We start from the raw sequence: 23357 nt of genomic DNA on the forward strand, positions 1-23357 counted from the left end.
ATTTTGAACTTACGCTAGGCACAGTTATATTTTAGTTGTAGTTGAGAGAGGCCACAAAGAGTGAAATCAGCAATTTCAATAATAAGAAAACTAAAATGTCACCTCTAATACACTAAAACCTAGGAAGAACATAAGTAGATATGGATTTGTGAAACATCGTGGTTGGATTTCAAAATTACATGTTAAGAGCTAAAAATGAATCTGAATGTAATATAGCTTTAGCTTACAAAGGTTACTACTGAATTGGCTTTGTTAAAAATAACTTCTGCTTAGGTTCACATGAAAGTAATATATACTAGCTACTGTATGCTACATTTATACAAACTCTAAATTTAAAGTTATTATTTGGGGCAGGGTGTCACAGAGTGCCATCATCTTGATGAAGCATCATTAGAGTATATCAGAATAATCCAGGGAAGTTTTTGCAGAATATACATGTGTGTGTCTGCATATTTATCTCATAAAGTCTCTTGAAAATGGTGATTCTGGTTATTGGGCATGGTTGAGAATTATAAATTTAGGGTTTAATATTCAGTTCTGTAAATCCAACATCTCATAAATGGTCCAAACACAAAGATAGGAGTGACCATAGAGGAGTTCAGGAAAAATACATAGAATATCTTTATATATAAGTATAATTTTAAATTATGTACAATCAAAAGATCAATGACAAGTTTCATATGCAAAAGAAGAATTAATGAGAATTATAAATTATAATTTCATGGTATCAGTTAATACAACGTTTAAAGAGGTATATTCATGCTATTGAATATTGCTGCTCAAACTTCTAATTTACAAAAAAAAAGTTCACTCATCCATACCATAGGCTTGGTTCTAAGCACACCACGCTCTCATATATGTGCATGTCTGATGTCACATTATTTTTAGAATAGTATTTAGCATTAAGTTGGCTCCGGTGTAGTAAATAACATTCTACCGTATGAAGTTTAACCTATTTTCTCTTAAAATGTAATTAAGGTGTGTTTCAACTATAATTTTATGGCTTAAAACAGTTGGTCAGGCATGTTGGCTCACATCTCTAATCCCAGCATTTTGGGAGGCTGAAATAGGAGGATCATTTGAGACCAGGAGATTGAGACGAGCCTGGGCAACACAGTAAGACCCTATCCCTACAAAAATAAAAAATTAACTGGCATGGTGGTGCATGTCTGTAGTCTAGCTATTCAAGAAGCTGAGTTGGGAGAATCTCGAGCTCAGGAGTTTGAGGTCACGGTGAACTATGATCACGTCACTACACTCCAGGTTGGGCGACAAAGTTTCCAAATAAACAAATAAATAAACAAACAAACAGTTATTGGTGGGTAAGTGCAATTTTCTTCTTTTCCACTGCTGAATATAAAATGGGTGTTATTTAGATTAATTTCACTCTTCTACCTCAGCACAAATATAATCACGTGCACACAATTTACAAGAAAAGTGTGCTAATAAAATACAGCTCTCATTATTAATAAATAACTAGTATAAGGTAAAATGCCATCTTTACTAGATTTATAATTTGAGTACATAAATATTTTAAAAATCTCTTTAAATTTTAAATTAATATTTGCTTTGCATTTGCTTAAGGAAACTCTTCAAATGTCTCACATTGCTTTTGAAATGCTGACATGCACTTATATATGTTATTTCAATACTCATATTCCTGAGATATATCTACAGTTTTTAATGATGAAAATTGAAACTATTTTTAGCCACCTGAAAAAACAGATCAGGAAATTACAGACAATTTTATGACTTTTAGTGATATCTTCTGAAATATAATATAATAATAGATGTCATTATGAATACCTGATTATGTGGTAGACACTGTTCTAGGAGTTTTATGTCTATTAGCCATTTAATACTATAGTGCAGTAACCCTAGGAAACAGTTATTGCCTATCATTGAACTTATTTTGTAGGTAAAAGTTGTCCTTGATTTTCTCTTTCTTTTATACACTTTATCCAATCCATTAGCAAATCCTATTGGCTCTACTTTCAACATACGTCATAGACTTCGACCATTTCCCTTAAACTCCACTGCAATGATCCTAGTTTAAAGCATCATTATCTCTTACCTGGATTATGGCAAAAGCCTCCTAATCTCCCTACATCTATTTGTGTGTCACTGTAGTCTCTTCTCAATACAGCAATGAGTGATCCTTATAAAATATAGTAATTAGGTCATCATGCTATTCCTCTATTCCAAAGACTACAATGACTTCCCATATTACTCAGAGTCAAAGTCATTATAACGGCCTACTATGCCTGATTTCAGTAGTTTTTCCAACTTGGCTGCATATTGGACTCAACTGGGGGAACTTTTGACAAATATTGATGCGTATGTCCCATCCCAAGAGATTTTGATTTCGTTGGTCTGGGGTAAAGCCTGGAACTTGAGAATTTTAAAAGGTCTTTAAATTTAAATTATTATAATATATAGCCAAATTAAGAATCAGTATTCTTCAAGAGATGTTTCCCTTTCTGTCTCCATCTGCTCTGACTTTATCTTTTACCATCCTTCTCCTTACGTACTCCTCTCAAGCCATAATGATAGGGTGACTATATATTTTATTATTCTAACTGCAGAGTAAAAGGCTCATGCTAGTAATTATAAAGGGACAACATGCATGATTTGGCACTGTTTTAGGAAAAACAGGCATATGTTCATCAAGCATAAATACTTATTTGCAGTTCTATAGAAATAAAATTCTCCTACTTCAGAGAATTGGCACTTGCTATTACTATTCCCTGGAATATTTTCCCTCAGGTATCCACTTTATTTTCTCCCTTACCATCTTCTAATCTTTACTCAAATGCCATGTTTCAGTAAGACCTTCTCTTCCACTCAATTTAATCCTGAAACCCACTCTCAATTCCACTTGCATTTTCCCTGCTTTATTTTTCTCCACAGCAATAACACCATCTGATGCACCATATATTTTGCTGAATTCTTATTTCCCTACCCACTCAAATTTTTATTTCTCTTTTGCTTACTTCTGTATTCCAGGATCCAGAAAAGTACCTGGCCTACTGTAGTCTGTCAATGCATATTTGCATAACAAATGAATAAATGATTTATCAGCTGTTTGACATTGGGCAAGTCACCTAACTTGCTTTGCCTCAGTTTGGTCATTGGTAAAATGAGGATAGTGGTGATAACTACTTCACAGTGCTGCTGTGAACAATAAGTGAGCTAATGCATGGGACTGGAATAATGCCTGACTCATAGAAAGCACATGTAAATGTTAGTTACATTAGCTTATTAAGTATATTAATCTCATCTTTACTTCAGCCACAGACTCCCAAATGGACATCTGGAAGCTGTCATTTCTGAAACTGTCTCACTTCAGAAATCTTAAACATCAACCTAGTGTTATATTGGTAAACCTGCTCTCTAGAGAAAAATAAGACAGAAAGCCCTGATTTGTAGCATTTGCCAATTCTTGTGGTGTAAATACTCCCATCATAGCAAATTTTAAGCTACTAACAGTTTATCAGCCAGTTCTTGCAAACTGATAAGATCTGGCTCTAGCACACTACTGCCAGTACCCTACTTTCTGGCCACATTCTTCTTTCCCTTCCTCTCTTACCCTCATACAAAACTATACTTTCTCATCTCTGCAATAAAGACTTCTAGCCCATATAATTTTGATTATTTCTAGTCTATTAGACTCTTCGTTTCCTTCTTCATCTAGCATGGACTCACTCTCTGTTACCTGAATAATCCCTTCACTACCATCCTCAATTGCCTTTTGGCATCCTTGTTTTTCTTTTGTACATGCTCTACAAACCATAGTTTCTGTTATCTTCACCCTTACATTTGGGGAGTTGAGTGTTCATGTAGAAAATCACAGAAGCATGCACATCACTGTCATAACACATTTATGTTCTTCGGCATCATCTGAATGTTCAGCATGATTAGTTAATTATTTTTCTCCAGGACCAAGACGAGGACTGGCAAGTTTGGGGAAAAATGTATACAACTAGCACATATAATTGGGCCAAGAGGCCAAAAGATCATCTCTCCTGGATACTTACACTGCATACTATTAATAACTTTGATAAAGATTTTTGGTTGGTTGCACCTGCTGGGTCTTGAAAAAACAGTCTCTGGAGTAGAACTTGCTCTTCATGGTCCAGCACTTCCATAATCTGCTACTTTTGTTTTTAATTTCAATAATGATTCCAAACATTCACCTTAAAGGAAAGTTTGTCCTCAAATTCCCATAAAAACTCTTCTACTACTTTGTGTAGAAATGAAATAGAATCAAGCATCATTTCCTTCAATTTATGCATGTTTCTCATAAAGCTATCTAGATCTACAACACTCCAGTCTTGGGAGATGTGGAGGCTTCTGCTCTCCAAAGTCAATCCTCCACCAGGTTCCTTGATTTTATACCTTTTCATCTCCTGAAATCTTTTGTCTTATCAATTTTTTTAATTCCCCCCTTCTTCTTTTTCAGTGTATGCATAGTCCAAATTTTCATCTATTTTAAAAATACCCTTGATTTTAAGATACAACAATTACAAACATTAACGTAACTAACAACAGACCATCAAAATATATGCAACAAATATTGACAGAATTGATAGAATTGAAGGGAGAAACAGATAGACAAACATTTCAAAATCCCACTCTGAAAAATGGACAGAACAACCAGAGAGAAGATAAGACTATAAAGGACTTGAATGACACAATAAACCAACTAGATCTAACATAAGTAAACACTATACCCAAGAAAAATAGAACAAAATTTCATATGGAATGTCTTCTTTGATAAGCCATATGTTAGACAATAAATTTAAATATCAAGAGATTTCAAATAGTAGATTTCATACAAAGTATGTTCTCTGACTACAACAGATAAAGAAGTAAATAATAGAAGAAAAATGTAAAAGTCCATAAATTTATGCACAGACAATAAATTTTCAAACAACCAATGGATCAAAGAAGAAATCACAAAGAAAATTAGAAAATACTTAGTGACTACTGAAAATGAAAGTGTCTCATACTACAATTTGTAGGACACACATCCAAAGCAGAGATAAGGAGGAAATTTGTGGCTATAAATGTCTGTATTAAAAGAAAGAGGAATATCTCAAAACAACAACGTAGGGAACAAGAGAAGAACAAACTAAACCCAAGGGTAACAAAAATAAGGAAATAAAAATAAGAACAAAGATAAATAAAATAGATAATAGAAAAACAATATGGAAAATCCACAAAACCAAAAGTTGGTTCTTCCAAAAGAACAATAAAAGTAACAAACTTTTATCTAGATTGATGAAGAAAATAAAGAGAACACAGAAATTACTAAAACCAGAATGAAGGTGGGATATTACTACCAATTCTACAGAAATAAAAAGGATTATAACAGTACTATAAATGATTGTATGTGAATAATTAGATAGCCTGGATAAAATGGAAAAATTCCTAGGAACACAAAACCTATCAAGACTAGATGATGAAGAAATAAAAAACCTGAATAGACCTATAACTATTAAGAAGATGAAATCAGTAATAAAAAAACTCTTGAAGAAAATCCCTGAACCTGATGATGATGACTTTATTGGTGAGGTCTACCAAACATTTAAAGAATGAATACAAATCCTCCTCAAACTTCATCCAAAAAAACTGAAGAGGAGAGAGACATTTTGATTCATTCCACAAACATTACCTTGATACTAAAGCCAGACAAAGACACTACAAAAAACCCTTACATTACTATAGACCAATATCCTTTAACCATTCATGAAAAAATCCTCAACAAAATACTAGCAAATGGAATTCAGCAGCATATTAAAAGTATTATACACCATGGGCAAATGGAATTAATTCATTGAATGTAAGGATGGTTCAAATATGAAACTCAGTCAATGTAACACACCATATTAACTGAAAGAAGGGAGGAAAATCCCCACAATGATTTAAATTGGTGAAGAAAACATTTGACAAAATTTACCACCGTTTCATGATAAAAACACTCAACAAGCTAGGAATAAAAGAAAATTACTTTGACATAATAAAAGCTATGTGTATGTATATATAACCCACAGTAATCATCATACTCGACAGTTACAAATTGAAAGTTTTTCCTCTAAGATAATGAACAGGGCCAGGATGGCACTTTCACCACTTTGATTCAACATAAGTATCAGAATTTCAATAACTTTTTTTTTGGCAGAAACACAGAAGTCCGCCCTAGAATTGACATTCACATTATACTTCAAGGGACCTTAGATAACCAATAAAGAGGAGCAAAGCTGGAGGATTCACATTTCCTGATTTCAAAACTTAGTATAAAGTTACAATACTCAAAATATTTTGGTATTTGCATAAAGACACACATATTGACCAATGGAATACAGCCCAGAAATAAACCTTTTCATGTATGATTGCTATGGCTTGAATGTATGTGTCCTTTCCAAATTCATATGCTGGAATCTAATACCTAATGTGATAGTATTAAGAGTGGGGCTTTTGGTAAATTATTAAGTCATGAACACTCATCCTCATGAATGGGATTAGTGCTATTGTAAAAGAGGTTGAAAGGAGCATCCTAGTCCCTTTTTGCCCTTTTTGCTCTTCTGCTCTTCCACCATGTGGGGATACAGCTTTTGTCCCTTCTGCCATGTGAGAATACAGCAAGAAAATGTCATCTTGGAAGCAGAGAGTAAGCCATTACCCTTGGTCTTGGACTTCTCAGCTTCCAGAACTGTGAGAAACAATTTTCTATTATTTATTACATATCCAATCTGTGTTATATTGTTATACAAGCAGGAATGGACTAATAACAATGGTCAAATAATTTCTGATAAGGGTGACAAGATTATTAAGTTGGGAAAGTACAGTCTTTTCAATAAATGGTGCTAGGAAAGCTGAATATCAACATGCAAAATAATGAAGTTAAATCTTTACCTAAAACATATGCAAAAATTAACTCAAAATGCATCAAAGACCTAAATGTAAGACCTCAAATTATAAAACTCTTAGAACAAAACATAGTGCAAAAGCTTCATGACATTAAATTTGGCAATGATTTCTTAGATATGATACCAAAGCCACAGGCAACAAAAGGAAAAACTGACAAACTGGGTCACATGAAACTTAAAAACCTTTGTGCATCAAAAAACACTCTCTGCAGAGTACAAAGCTAACTCACAGAACGGGAGAACATGCTTGTAAATCATATATCTCCTAAGGGAATAATATCCAGCCTATATTGAGAACTCCTAAAATTCAACAACAAAAAAATCAAGCAACCTGATTCAAAAATGGAAAACGGACTTGAACAGATACTTCTACAAAGTAGATATACAAATAGCCAATAACATTGAAAAGATCCTGAAAACCACAAATCATTACAGAAATTAAAACTTCATTGAGACACCACTTCACATCCATCAGGATGGCCATTATAACAATAAACATAAAACAAACAAAAACGTCAGAAAATAACATGTGTTAGTGAGAACACCGAGAAACTGAAACCCTTGTACTCCGTGGGTAGGAATGTAAAATGACATGACCACTACAGAAAACAGTATGGCGTTTCCCCTAAAAGTTAAAAATAGAATTAAAATATTATCCAGTAATCCCACTTATGGATATATACTCAAATGAATGGAAAGTAGGGTGTCAAAGTGCATCTAGTCTCATAATAGCATTCTTCGCAATAGCTAAAATATGAAAGCAACCCAAGTATCCATCAAGAGATGAATGGATAAGCAAAATGTGGCATGTACATACAATGGAATATCATTTATCCTTAAAAAGGAAGGAGATTCTGACATACAATTCAACATGACTGAACTTTGAGAACATTACGCTAAGTGAAATAAGCCAATCACAAAAGATAAATACTATATGATTTCACTTAAATGAGATACTAAGAGTAGCCAAATTCATAGAGACAGGCAGTGGAATGTTGTTTGCCAGGAGCTGGGGGAAGGGAGAAGGGGGGAGTTTAATGATTTTAAAGAAGTGGGAAAGTTTAATTACTTAATGAGTGCAGCATTTCAGTTTTGCCAGATAAATAGAGTTCTGCAGACGGATACTGGTGATATTTGCAACAATGATTTGAATGTACTAAATACCAATGAATTGTGCACTTAAAAATGGTGAAGATGGTAAATAAATTTTATGTTATGTGTATTTTATCAAAATTAAAAAATTGAAAAGAAATCCTTGATTTTTCTTACATTTTGGTCTACTAGCATACTAGCATTTGATTTATTACTTGCCTTGACATCTCACCCGCCTGTTCCCAAAGGAATCATCTTCACCTACAAATTCCTGTTACTTGTGCATTCTCATTTTTGCTCTCTGCAATCTGGCTTCTGCCTGAGACCAAACCATTGAAAATGCTCTTGTTGAGATCACTGAGTCCCTCTTATGTGCTAAATCCTAGAGATGTTTCTTTGTTTCTGTCTTTCAGAATTCCTCTCCTGAATTTTTCACAACTGGTTATGTGCTCCTGACTTAAAAACTGTATTCCTTTGGGTTTGGGGACTTTATGTTTTTCTGTCTCCCTCCTTGTTCCTCTTTGCCCACTCTTGCCTAGTTACCTTTGGGAATTCCATCCATGCAGCCTCTCAGATTGGTATAGCACAAAGTTCCACCCTGGTTCAATGTTCTTCTTAGGAAATATCATGGTTTGCATTTAGTAACTACCTTTATGCTACCAAGTCCCAGATGTTCAATTTTAGCCAATATTTTTCCACTGAGCATAACATTTGTATTTTAAATTGCTGTCTGGACATCTCCTTTTTTAAAAAAAATTTCAAAACTTTTATTTTAAGTTCAGGGGTACATGTGCAGGATGTGCAGGTTTCTTAAATGGTTGTGTCATGGGGGTTTGTTGTACAGATTTCACCCTTCAGGTATTAAGTCTAGCATCCATTAGTTATTTTTCCTGATCCTCTCCCTCCTCCCACCTTCCACTCTCTGAGAGGCTCCAGTGTGTGTTGTTCCCTTCTATGTGTTGTCCATGTGTTCTCATCATTTAGTTCTCACTCACAAATGAGAACATGCAGTGCTTGGCTTCTGTTCCTGTGTTAGTTTGCTAAGGATAACGTCCTCTAGTTCCATCCACGTGCCTGCAAAGGACATGATCTCATTATGTTTCATGACTGCATAGTATTCCACAGTGTATATGTACCATATTTTCTTTATCCAGTCTATCACTGATGGGCATTTGGGTTGATTCAATGTCTTTGCAATTTTGAATAGTGCTGCAATGAATATATGTGTCCATGTGTGTTTATAATAGAACAATTTCTATTCCTTTGGGTATATCCTCAGTAATGGGATTGTTGGGTCGAATGTTATTTTTGTCTTTAGGTCTCTGTGGAATCGCCACAGTGTCTTTTACAATGGTTGAACTAATTTACACTGCTACCAACAGTGTATAGCCATTCATATTTCTCCACAACCTTGCCAGCATCTATTATTTTTTGACTTTTTAGTAATAGCCATTCTGACTGGTGTGAGATGGTAACTCATTGCGGTTTTGATTTGCATTTCTCTAATGATCAGTGATGCTGAGTTTTTTTCATATATTTCTTGGCCACATGTATGTCTCCTTTTACATGTCTGTCTGTTCATGTCCTCTGTCCAGTTTTTAATGGGGTTGTTTGCTTTTTCCTTGTAAATTTGTTTAAGTTCCTTATATATGCTGGATATTAGACCTCTGTCAGATGCATAGTTTGCAGAAGTTTTCTCCCATTCTGTAGGTTGTCTATTTAGTCTGTTAACAGTTTCTTTTGCTATGTAGAAGCTCTTTAGTTTGATTAGATTCTATTTGTCAATTTTTGCTTTTGTTGCAATTATTTTGGTATCTTCATCATAAAATTTTTGGCTGTGCCTATCTCCTGAAAGGAATTACCTAGGTTGTCTTCCAAGGTTTTTGTAGCTTTAGGTTTTACACTTAACTCTTTAATCCATCTTAAGTTAATGTCTGTATATGGTGTAAGAAAAAGGTCCAGTTTCAATTTTCTGCATATGGCTACCCAGTTATACCAGTACACTTTATTGAATAAAGAATCTTTTCCTCATTGCTTGTTTTTGCCAAGTTTGTCAAAGATTAGATAGCTGTAGGTGTGTAGTCTTATTTGTGGATTTTCTCTTCTGTTCCACTGGCCTATGTGTCTGTTCTTGTACCAGTTCCATGCTGTTTTGCTTACTGTAGTCCTGTAGTATAGTTTGAAGTTGAGCAGCATGATGCCTCCAACTTTGTTCTTTTTGCTTAGGATTGCCTTGACTACTTGGGTTCTTTGTTGTTTCCATATGAATGTTAAAATAGTTCTTTCTGGTTCGTGAAGAATGCCAATGGTAGTTTTATGTAAATAGCTTTGAATCTATAAATTGCTTTGGTCAGTATGGCCATTTTAACAATAGTGATTTTTCCTTTCCATCAGCATGGATAGTTTTTCCATTTGTTTGTGTCATCTCTGATTTCTTTGAGTAGTGGTTTATAGTTTTCCTTTTAGAGATCTTTCACTTCCCTTGTTAGATGCATTCCTAGGTGTTTTATTCTTTTTGTGGCAATTGTGAATTTGGTTCTTTTGTGATTTGGCTATTGGCCTGACTATCGTTGGTGTATAGGAATGCTCGCATTTTTTTCCACATTGATTTTGTATCCTGAGAGTTTGCTGAAGTTGCTTATCAGCTTAAGAAGCTTTGGGCTCAGACAATGGGCTTTTGTAGATATAGGATCATGTAATCTACAAACAGGGGTAAGTTTGACTTCCTTTCTTCCTATTTGGATTCTTCCCCCCCCCCCTTTTTTTTCTATTGTCTGATTGCTCTGGACAGAATTTCCCATACTATGTTGAATAGGAGTGGTGAGATAGGGCACCCTTGTCTTATACCCTTTTTTCAAGGGGAATGTTTCCAGCTTTTGCCCATTCAGTATGATGTTTGCTGTCAGTTTGTCATAAATGGCTCTTATTATTTTGAGGCATATTGCTTCAATACCTAGTTCATTGAGTTTTTAACATGATGGGATGTTGAATTTCATCAAAAGCCTTTTCTGCATCTATTGAGATAATCATGTGAGTTTTGTTTTTAGTTCTGTTTATGTTATGAATCACATTTATTGATTTACATATGTTAAACCAACTTGCACCCTGGGGATGATCACCACTACTTGATCATGGTGGATCAGCTCTTTGATGTGCTGCTGGATTCAGTTTGCCAGTATTTTGTGGAGGATTTTTGCATTGATGTTTAGCAAGGATATTGGCCTGAAGTTTTCTTTTCTGTTGTGTCTCTGCCAGGTTTTGGTATCAGGAAGATGCTGCCCTCATAGAATGAGTTATGGCAGAGTCCTTCCTTTTCAAGTTTTTAGAATAGTTTCAGTAGGAATGGCACCAACTTTTCTTAGTACATCTGGTAGAATTCAGCTGTGAATCCATCTGGTCCTGGGCTTTTGTGGTTGGAAAGCTATTTATTATTGCCTGAATTTCAGAACGTGTTATTGGTCTGTTAAGGGATTCAATTTCTTCCTGGTTCAGTCTTGGGTGGATATATGTGTCCAGGAATTTATCAATTTCTTCTAGATTTTCTAATTTATGTGAATAGAGGTGTTTGTAGTATTCTTGGATCATTGCTTGTATTTCTGTGGGGTAATATCTCCCTTATCATTTCTGATTGTGTTATTTGAATCTTCTCTCCTTTCTTCTTTATTAGGCTAGCTAGAAATCTATCTATTTTATCAATTTTTAAATAAACCAGCATCAGGATTTGTCGAGTTTTCAATGGTTTTCATTTCTCTCTAGCTCAGCTCTGATCTTAGTTATTTCTCATCCTCTGCTAGCTTTGGGATTTGTTTGCTCTTGGTTCTCTCATTCTTTTAGTTTTGATGTTAGGTTGATGACTTGAGTTCTTTCCAGATTTTTGAGGTGGGCATTTAGTGCTAAATATTTCCCTCTTAACCTTGCCTTAGCTGTGTCCCAGAGATTCTGGTACATTGTATATTTATTCTCATTAGTTTCAAGGAACTTCTTGATTTCTGCCTTCACTTCATTATTTACCCAAAAGTCATTCAGGAGCAGGTTATTCAATTTCCATGTAATTGTATGGTTTTGAGTGTATTTCTTAGTCTTGAGTTCTAATTTGATTGTGCTGTGCTCTGAGAGAATGTTATGATATCAGTTCTTTTGCATCTGCTGAGGAGTGTTTTACCTCCAATTATGTGATCAATTTTAGAGTAAGTGCCATGTGGTGATGAGAAAAATGTATATTCTGTTGCATTGGAGTGGAGAGGTCTTCAGATATCTATCAAGTACATTCAATCCAGACCTGAGTTGAAGTCCTGAATATCTTTGTGAATTTTCTATCTTGATGATCTAATATTGACAGTGGGATTTTAAAGTCTTCCACCATTATTGTGTGGGAGTCTAAGTCTCTTTCAAGGTCTCTAATAACTTGCTTTATGAATCTGAGTGCTCTTGTGTTGGGTGCATATATACTTAGGATAGTCAGCTCATCTTGTTGAATTGAATCCTTTACCATTATGTAATACCATTCTTTGTCTTTTTTGATTTTTGTTGGTTTAAAGTCTGTTTTGTCAAAAACTGGGGATGGCAACCCTGGTTTTTTCTATTGTCCATTTGCTTGGTAAATTTTCCTGCATCCCTTTATTTTGAGCCTACATGTGTTACTGCATGTGAGATGGATCTCTTGAAGACAGCATATTGATAGGTCTTAGTTCTTTATCCAGCTTGCCATTCTGTATCTTTTAATTGAGGCACTTAGCCCATTTACATTTCAGGTTAGTATTGTTATGTGTGGATTTGATCCTGACGTTGTGATGCTAGCTAATTATTTTCCAGACTTGTTTATGTGGTTAATTTATAGTGCCACTGGTCTGTGTACTTCACTGTGTTTTTATTGTGGCTGGTAATAGTTTTTCCTTTCCACATTTAGTGCTTCCTTCAGGAGCTCTTATAAGGCAGGTCTGGTGGTGACCAATTCCCTCAGCAATTACTTGTCTGAAAAGGACCTTATTTCCCTTTTCTTATGAAGCTTAGTTTGAATGGATATGAAATTCTGGGTTGGAATCTCTTTCATTTAATAATGTTGAATATTGGTGCTCAATGTCTTGTGGCTTATAAGGTTTCTGCTAAAAGGTTCTCTGTTAGCCTGATGGGCTTCCCTTTGTAGGTGATCTGGCCCTTCTCTCTGACTGCCATTAACATTTTTTCTTGTATTTTGACCTTGGAGAATCTGACGATTATGTGTCCTGAGGATAACCTTCTCATCAAGTATTTTACTGGGGTTCTCTGCATTTCCTGAATTTGAATGTTGGCCTGTCTAGCTTGGTTGGGTAAGTTCTCATGGATGATATTCTGAAATATGTTTTCTACATTGGTTGCATTCTCCCCATCTCTTTCAGGTACATCAGTCAGTCACAGATTTGGTCTTTTTATATAATCCCATATTTCTTGGAGTTTTGTTTATTCATTTTCATTCTTTTTTCTCTATTCTGGTCTGCCAGTGTTATTTCAGAAACCCAATCTTTAAGTTCTGAGATTCTTCCCTCTGCTTGGTCTATTCTGCTATCAATACTTGTGATTACATTATGAAATTCTTGCATTGTGTTTTTCAGCTCTATCAATCAGGTCAGTTATGTTCTCTATATTGGCTATTTTGACTGTCAGCTCCTGCAACATTTTATCATGATTTTTAGCTTCCTTGCATTGAGTTAGAATGTGTTCCTTTAGTTCAGTGAAGATTTTTTTTAGACACATTTGGAAACCTAGTTCTGTCATCTCAGCCATCTCAGCCTCAGTCCAGTTCTGAACCCTTGCTGGAGAGGTGATGTGGTTATCTGGAGGAAAGAGGACACTCTGGCTTTTTGAGATTTCAGTGTTCTTGCACTGATTCTTTCTCATCATTGTGGGCTTCTCCATTTTCAATCTCTGAGGTTGCTGACGTTTGGATTTATTTATTTTTTCCTTTTAATGGTCTGGCCACTTTTTCATAGGGCTGCTGTAATTTTCTGGGTGTCTGCTCCAGTGCCTGGTTGCCTTGGATTTTCCAGTACCTGAAGGTATCACCAGTGAAGGCTGTGAAACAGAAAAGATGGCCCTTCCTCTGTGAGCTCTGTTCCAGGGAGGTATGGACCTGTTGCTAGTTCCAACACACTTGTAGGAGGTGGCTGGAGACCCTGCTTGGGAGATCTCACCCAGTCAGGAGGATTGGGATTAGGTACACTCTTAAAGAAGCAGTCTAGTCACTCTTTTGTAGAGTAGCTGTGTCCTACTGGGGTACTCCTTCTGTCCCTGGTTGGCTTGCGCTCTCTGAAGCCTGGAAGCTGGAACCACTAGGTTGCTGAACAGCAAAGATGGCGGCCCACCCATTTCTGGCCTCTCCATACCAGGGAGAATTCAAATCTCTGTTGGGCCGGAGAACACAGAAGGGGGTGACTTGAGGTCCCAGTTGGGATGCCCTGCCAGTGAGGATGAAAAGATTGGTTAAAGAAGCAATCTGGACATGTTTTGGTAGAGCAGATGAGATGTGTTGGGGGATCCCTTCTATCCCTGGTCAATATGGGCTCCCAAAGCCTAGAGACTGGAATGGCTAAGTTGTCCAAACAACAAAGATGGTGGCCTGCCCCTCCCCCGAGGAAACTCTATTCAGTCCCAGGTAGGAGCAACAATGTTGCCAGGGGCTGGCTGGAATTCCAAGTCAGTAGGTCTTATCCTGCAGGATACCCTGGAAGTGGGGCCTGCAGACTGATAGTGCTCTGCCCCCTGGATTCAGCTCCCTTTTCAGGGGTATGTATGGAGGTCCAACTTGTTACCTTGCCTGAGTTGCTGTCACAGCAGCAACTCCAGGGACCCCAGAGCCAGCATATATAAAGCTTCCAGGACTCTGTACATCTGAGTAGCTTCTCTGCCAGGACTTCAAACAGTTCTGTGTGTCAGACTGAAGACCCTGGTGGAGTGGGTTCATAAGAGTATCTCCTGACCCAAGCGTTGCAAAGATCCATGGGAGAAGTGTGGTTTCCTGGGGTCACACATTTACTAAGCACTTCCCTGGGTGGGGGAGGTTCCTGTTGCTCTGCGTTGCTCCTGGGTGGGTCATTGACCTCCTTTTCTCCATTCTCTGTAGGTCAAATTGTTTCCCTGATCAGTCCCAATGCAAGTACCTGGATGTTTCAGTTGAAGGTTCTGTATTATTCACCCCTTTATTCCTCTCTGTAAGAGTCACACACAGTAGTTGCTTCTAGTCAGCCTTCTTGGTCCCACTGAACATTTTCATTGGATGTTCCACAGACAATTCAAATGCAACATGACCAAAATTTAACTTACCATTTCCTTCCAACTACCAGTCCATCCTGTTCCTCCTCTGTATTCTTTATTTCAATTGATAGCACCACCTTCCACTCACTTTTCTTATTCTCAGCCATCCTTCCCTGAGCATATTTTGAGCTGATTTCCTTACTTAATTAAATCCTTCTCACTTTCTTTTATTAACTTCTCCTACATTTTTGGTTTATAGATGACCCCCTTTCTTATTTTCCTAAGTGATTTGCATTGTAAAAAATGTAAGTATAAGCCAGGCACAGTGGCTCACGACTGTAATCCCAGCACTTTGGAAGACCGAGGCAGGAGGATCACGAGGTAAGGAAATAGAGATCATCCTGGCCAACATGGTGAAACCCCGACTCTACTAAAATCAAAAAAAAAAAAAAAAAAAAAAAAAAAAAAAAAAAAAAAAAATTAGCTGGGTGTGGTGGTGCACACCTGTAGCTCCAGCTACTTGGGAGGCTGAGGCAGGGGAATCACTTGAACCTGGGAGGTGGAGGTTGCAGTGAGCTGAGATCGTGCCACTGCACTCAAGCCTGGTGACAGACCAAGACTCTGTCAAACAAACAAACAAACAAACAAAACAGTAAGTGTTCCTTTTCTCTCATGACAAAGGATTTGAGGTGTGAGCAAAAGGCTGCAGTATGAACACACCCTCTTGCACTGAAACTAGTAGTATATTTAGTATTATATTTTGGTATAACTGAATTTTGCAATATAAATTAGCACTCAACAAATGTTATAAAACTAGAAATTTTGTGGTTGACATGTGGCATTTCAAAGTTATTCTATAGCTATACTTAGTTTAGATTGCTAGTTAATATTGTTATAAAAATGGGAAGTTCTAAGTGGAATGTTATAAAATGGGAATTTCTAAAATTTAGAGATAGGTGGTTTGCAGGTAAGTGCCACAAAAAGTATTTACTAAATCCAAATGTATAGCTGGAAAAAGCCTGTATGGGGATAATGGTCAAGGTTATACTTAATTCGCACCAGTAAATTTTAGTGAAATTAGAGAAAATACACTACTGTGAATTAAGTGTAACCTTGACCACTATCCCCAAATGGGCTTAGAAAAGTTAAAAAATCCAAACATTGGTGAGGTTGTGCCTTCTGGGCAGCCAGGCTGCTGCTGAGTTGCTTGCTAAGTCAGAATGTATTCAATTTTAAAATTAAAATTACACACGGTCACACACACATCCCTTCTCTACACACACGTATATGTTCGCACACAAGCCCACACACACACTTGACTACACTGTCCCTCTGCTGATATTTATCTGGAAGAATGTCCACAAGGATCCCAAACGGTATGAGATTCATGAATCCAGTACCATATGAAAGCCAGCCAGCCACCAGCACTGACACTAAGATGTAATCTTGTAGTTAGTAGTGCTACCACTCCTTCATAATAAAATAGCAAATTGAAGCAGTTTTCAAATAGTGTGGGAGACCAAAGGGAAATCATTTCTGCTTCCAGTAAGCACAGAAGGCTATTAATGAGCCACGGATGGCTCCTCTACTACACAGTGCACTTAGTCACTTCCTCCTTCCTGTGCTCACATAAGCTGTGATTATGTTCCAAAGCTGTAGTTTGAAAAATGACTTTGCTTTTGAAAATTTATGGGCTATATATATTTATATGTTTTATTTCTGCTTGTCATGGGGAGTTGAGTATCTGTTATTGACATAAAGTTTATAAAGCACTTTGAGTTTCTAAGGAGAAATGATTACAAAGAAGGGTAAGAACATTAAAGAAGAGTAAGATGGAAGTATTGACCCTACTTTTCCATTCATTTGATTTTTTTTGCATTATAATAATGTGACTTTTAGAAACTCTATGTGCAGGCCGGGGGCGGTGGCTCACGCCTGTAATCCCAGCACTTTAGGAGGCCGAGGTGGGCGGATCACAAGGTCAGGAGATCGAGACCATCCTGGCTAACAGGGTGAAACCCCGTCTCTACTAAAAATACAAAAACAAAATTAGCCGGGCAAGGTGGCGGCGCCTGTAGTCCCAGCTACTCCGGAGGCTGAGGCAGGAGAATGGCATGAACCTGGGAGGCGGAGCTTGCAGTGAGCCGAGATTGCGCCACTGCACTCCAGCCTGGGCCACAGAGCGAGACTCCGTCTCAAAAAAAAAAAGAAACTCTATGTGCAAAGGGGACATAGACCACATGAGGAGATGGTAGTAGACTTATAAGGAAAAGTAGTAAGCATTTTAATAAAATGAATTCATAATACACGAGAGCATGGCTTTTTGAGTCACAGAGACTTGAGTTTGAATCCTTGCTCTGCCACCTGCAATGTGTCACACACTATTCTATAAGCTTTACAACAATTAATTAATCTTTATAATAACTGTATGAAGTGGATGAGTAAACAGAGGTACAGAGAATTTTATAATGAGTAAAGAGAGGTACAGAGAATTTGATACCATGCCCAAGGTCACATAGTCCATAAGTAGAGCCAAAATTAACTGAGATAGGTATTCAGGTTCTTTTCCCCTAGAATCTCTGATAATGTCTTACATACATAGTACATAATAAGAGCTGGAAAATATTAGGTTTTAAAATTTAAAGCATAAAATACACTAGTTCTAAACATGTAGTAGGATGTTTAGAAGTAAATCTTTCATTTATAACATATTATTGTTTCTTTATAACATTTAATTGATTCATTATTCTGCAGAATAAAATACATAAATTAGGTGAGAAGCTACTATTTCCCACCTTATTTGCTTGTGGTACTCATTTGATCCATTTTTAGCAGCAATTTAGATTGAATATCTGCTATATTGTTTGCCATTATATTCTGCTTTAGAATACAGCTGATGCAAAATAAAAGAAGAAAATAAAAGAAAACCAACCTAACCCAAGCATCATTAGGTAATGAGTTATTTTGATATGTATCTGATAAAACGAGTTTTGAAGAAACATAATGGAAGGACATTAAGTATACATGCATTTCAAGTACCATAGGTGGTCCTGATAAATTATTCTAAAATAATTTAGAACAGGTGAAATGAATATAAGCTATAAAATAACACATTTTTAGAATAGCTACAGAGAAGAACAAACAGTTCGTGTCCCCAAACACCTCTGAATTTCATTTTACCTTACAGAGCACACTTGGTTGAGAGTATACACTGCATGAGCAGTATTGCTCTATAATAACTTGATGATTTTGCTGAATTCAGCTTCTAGGATTGAATCTGGACATCAAGCCCAGTCAGAGTATAAATATATCATCACTGCTAGCATTCAGAGCAGTTGGAAGAAGAGGACCCAGAATGAAGAAAAATAAATGAAAATGAGATCAAGAGAGAAAGATGAGATGCAAACAGAACTTATTCACATAACATGGGACAAAGAATGAAGTGAAGTGAATGGTTTATTTTCCCATGAAAATAAAGAAGAAAAATAATGTAACATTCCAAGTGGCAAGGTCCAGCCATTTTGTAAGTGAGAAAAATAGTTATATCTCTGTAGATAGATAGATAGATAGATGATAGATAGATAGACAGATAGACAGATAGATAGATATTAAAAATGCAGTGACATGCAAATATATGACCTTTGCTGGGGATGAAAAATATTTACTATAGCAGTTATTTTCTGTATTTCATGTATTCACTACCAATGAATATTTTCATAGCACATGATGGTTTTTCAAATCTTAAATGTATTATAAATATACCTTGAAATATAAGTTCCTGGTGCCTTCTCAGTTTGTGTTTGTATCACTATCTATAATAAATTACTTTTTGTATGTACTATACTTTTAAGGATAAATCACTTTAAAAATAATGTTTTTTGTAAAAGAAATCTCTGCTAAAGAAGTTTTATTCCTCCTCCTTTTGTTTTCTGAATAGTCAGTCAAATGAACTGAAGAAGGACAAAGTTGATAGAACATTTTCTGAAATGAACTTGAGTCACTGTTGGTAAATACAGATCAGTTAAGGAGTTCAGCATTATAGATAATGCATACAGTATCGTACTACATAGTTAAATGTGATAAAGCAAAATTAATGACTGAGGCAACTGAGTTTCATTTCATCTTTCTTCATGATAACATTATTTGGTATACACACACACACACACACACACACACACACACACACACACACAGAGCAAGTGAATTTATAGGAGAAATCAATTATGTTATTGAGTGTACATCCTCCCCCCTTAGTAACACTCTAATGTATCACAGTATCAGGGAAATGCACCCTAGAGAAAACACTGCTATTCTTCACAGAAAATCCATGAATAACATTATGCAAAAATTAATTTATGATAAATGATTTAAATATAGAACTGAGAACAGCTTATTTAAATGCCATCAGCAAAGAACACCTCACCCGCAAAAAGGAGTCTAGGGATCCATTCTCCATATATTCCACCACAATCATTACTGGTCTGCCTGCAAAAGAGCAAGAGAACACACATGGATTAGAGCAATTACAAAAATATGTGCTGCAGTTAAGAGATACCCAGCTGTGGTAACTAAATTATTTGCATTTTATTAATAGGAATTTCATTTTCCAACCTGCTTCTATAAAAGTGTTCATATTATACATAGGCATCTCTATATTTCTTTATAGCGTTATTTCCTTTTGAGTTCATAAAAAGGACATGAATTACAATATAAATTACAAAGGAATTAGGTACTTCTTTTCCTAAAGCCCTGCAATCACTTGTTTAGATTATGTTCTTTTGTCCTCTAGTTTTCCTTAGAAAACAATCAACAAGCTGAAGTAGGATTTAAGCAGTTATTATAGCTGCTTTTGCAGTTATGGTACAACTTCTAAGGCAGTGCAGCAATTTTGGCTGACTTATATTAGAGTGGGCATTTCTGAAATATTCCAAAGGCAAAGCAGAAAGGAGAAACTCATAAATTCTCTTTAAGAAATTATAAACCATCGGTCATAGTCTGATTTTAAGGGCCTTTAAGCAGAAAAATTTTAGATTGATGAATACTACAAAGCTTGTAGGATTTGTAGTAGCTCCTGATTATGTTTTCATTGGACATAGATTTGATCAACAGAGCAACGATGGCAGTACATGAAAAATAAGTAACTCTGATTTTGTAGTCTGGTACAGAAGATCGGAAACTGAACATAATTTCTTTCCTTTTTTATCATATCAATTGTTACACTGTTACAGTTCCCAATACACCTCTATTAGGTAGAATATTTGACATAAATAACTGATTTATTTCAAAGAAGTGAATGCATTTGTTCTGCCCAATTGCCCAAGTTTAAAAGATAAACTCATTTCAGATGCAGGGGAAATGGTATTCACCTGAAATAAGCATGTATGGCATATTTAGTTTTTACTTCTGTGTTTCTCACCTCTTGTTGGAATTTTTAACTTTTCAATCTGCACTGTGCACAGTTTTTCATTATAAACACGAAGGAGATCTCGAAAGAACTAATGTGTACCATTGATGGAAATATTAGATCTCATTGTAATTCATGTTCATTTTATGAACTCAAAGCCTTGTGGGTTAGAAAGGGTGACTATTATGAATTAGTACAATGTATGCAAATGCTAGACTTTACATTTGAATCTATATTTTAAATAAAGACGTACTAAAGGTTTAATCTATTAATAAAGCTCCCAATTTATCATGCATAAAATTACAACCCAAGGAAGTTTTCCATTTGTAGTGAATATTAACCTATATTCTATAATGTTCCTCGAAGTAATTAATTTTACCCAAATATGAATAAAGAACTTTACTGGCAATTATCGAGGTCAAATGAACTGTCAGCACTCTTGTGGGCAGGGATCTAGAAGATTCAGGTTCTAAACCTTAAAGTTCATCATGAAATCTTTTATTTGGCTATACTTTCAGGGAGCTTGGAGGTAGGACATAGATAGAAACACTGAGGTAGCAAGGTGGGGAAAACAAAAGGTCATTTTTGTACTTAAATATAAAAATTCTGAGTCCAATATTCCATTTTGAATGACAATGGATTCTGAATGTTAATGGGAATAGTTGGGTTATTACAATGACTGCCTGATGTCTTCTTCCCCTGCCTGCAGAGTCACAACTTTTTAATCTGTCTTGACCATTGCTGTCAGAGGAACACTTTTAGTTTGTATTGTCTTTAACAAACATTTATCCTTCCCTTAAGAATGCCAGTCTTATTAGAATAAAAAGAGCTTGCAAGCATTTCACTTGTATTTGTACATGCCATAATTATGTTTCTTGTGCAGATACGGAAATTGAGGGATAGAAAATTAAAGTATTTGTCCAAAGCCAAATAGCTGGTAAGTGGCAGTATCAAGTAGTCTGTCTCAGAGTTTGAGGTCTTAACCGTTATGCTATAGGTGGCTTTCAGAAAGCATTTATAAATAAAAGCTCCAAGTCTCACCCTGTTAGTCAATTCTTTCCAGTGAGGCACCTCATCTTTCCTAACTAGCCTTTGCATCCACGGCTCTACCAGTTGTTATTAGTTCTTCTATTTATTTAATCCTGTCTCCTTCTTCCTTTACTTGTGTAGTCACCTGCCAGGATAATCTCCCAATTTGGTTCTCTCTCTAATCTCACCATCTCTCCCCACTCCCTTAGAATTTATACAACATACCTCTTCCCTAAAAGTCTCTCACAGTGATCGTTCTTATAGTTTAATTTCCATCACATCTATTGTGTACACTATGACATGTTGTGTATGTTTTTATATTAAGTTGTTTTTCTTATTTTCCCATAATGCTTTGTATCCTCATTCACTGGGTTTCTCAAGGTCACTTGCCATGGACCTAATCATAGTAGGTGCTTCATGAAAACAAGTTAACTTTTCTTGATTTTATAATTCCTAAGAAACTAACTCTGGAGTATTTCAGCAGGATCTGATTTATGTGAATACACAGTACTTCGAAATTAGTTCTATCTATAACTTTTTGGGAGATACTTTAGGCAATCTTAAAATTCATCAGTGATAAGTTCTATCTTCTCATTAAGAACAATAAAGAATCAAATGAAGACTTCCCTGGGTTCCTGTGAATTAGAAGTTTCACATTTGAACTCTTAATCTTTTGTATTTTGTGTAGTAGCATCAACTGAGAACAGCTGTTAATTGAACTAAGGTTTTTTTTTTTTTTTTTTTTTTTTTTTTTTTTTTTTTTTTTTTTTAATAGCTACTGCTCCATCTAGCCGGTAATTAATTTGTTTTGGTTTTCAACAGGGAAGAACCTAGTCATACTGTGAAGATTATAAGCAACTTTACAATCCATTATTACATTTTATTATCTAGAAAATAGATAAGTACAAGGGAAATTATGGAAATTAGGATGTTAATCTTTAAATCTGTTTTAGGTGAGAGAAGTCTATTGGCAACAGTGTTTTTCGGTCTTTTCCAATTTGTAAAAATTATATATTGCATTATTGTTCTTGGAAGATATATTTGGAAGTAATTTATTATCTCTTTCTAAATTTTCAAAATGCTACACCTTATTTCCTTTTGTACAATTTTAGCCAGTCACCCCTTGTGCCTCATGTCACAGAATCATCTTAGTATTTGCATCATACTAAAGTCAGCAGACAAACCAGGCTTCTTGAATTAGTCAATTCTTGAAATCCCCAGATCACTTCAAGTCTCATGTATTTGATTTAAGAGACTTTCAAAGATACTTTACAAGTCACCAAAATGAATTTCTTAGGTTTTCCTTCATAAATATCCCAGAAATGGTTATATATTTTCAATGGCATTTGAATGAAGATACTCTAAGAAATCAGTTACTGATATTCTGGAGACAATGGATTGCAAAAACCCCTTATCATCCTTTTCTGTTATAGACACGAAAAATTATTTCCTTACATTAAGACTTTAAGGGAGTATTGACTAATATATAGTTTTCAAATGTTCCCTAATACTTCTGATGATTTTGATAAAGGTGGTGTGGATAAACTATATAACCATAAGACTACACTTTTCTCATGCTGTTGTTAAAGAAAACAAAATAATTCTTTAAATGTTCCATAGATACCCTGTTTAAAGTATTTTGCCAGTGAAATCCTTTTTTTTTTTTTTTTTTT

General features: G+C 35.6%; 1 protein-coding gene across 3 annotated transcripts in view; it reads right to left on the reverse strand.

The window, feature by feature from the left end:
* The window catches only part of EPHA6 (EPH receptor A6), a 960105-nt gene that overhangs the window by 118601 nt on the left and 818147 nt on the right, over positions 1-23357 (reverse strand). For all 3 annotated transcript variants that reach the window (XM_017889953.1, XM_017889956.1, XM_017889955.1), the window contains one exon: positions 19675-19736. In XM_017889953.1, coding sequence (XP_017745442.1) covers positions 19675-19736 — 62 coding nt within the window. The remainder of the gene's footprint in view (positions 1-19674; positions 19737-23357) is intronic.

This window comes from Rhinopithecus bieti, unplaced genomic scaffold (genome assembly GCF_001698545.2).
Source record: "Rhinopithecus bieti isolate Rb0 unplaced genomic scaffold, ASM169854v2 scaffold_18644, whole genome shotgun sequence".
Taxonomy (NCBI): domain Eukaryota; kingdom Metazoa; phylum Chordata; class Mammalia; order Primates; family Cercopithecidae; genus Rhinopithecus; species Rhinopithecus bieti.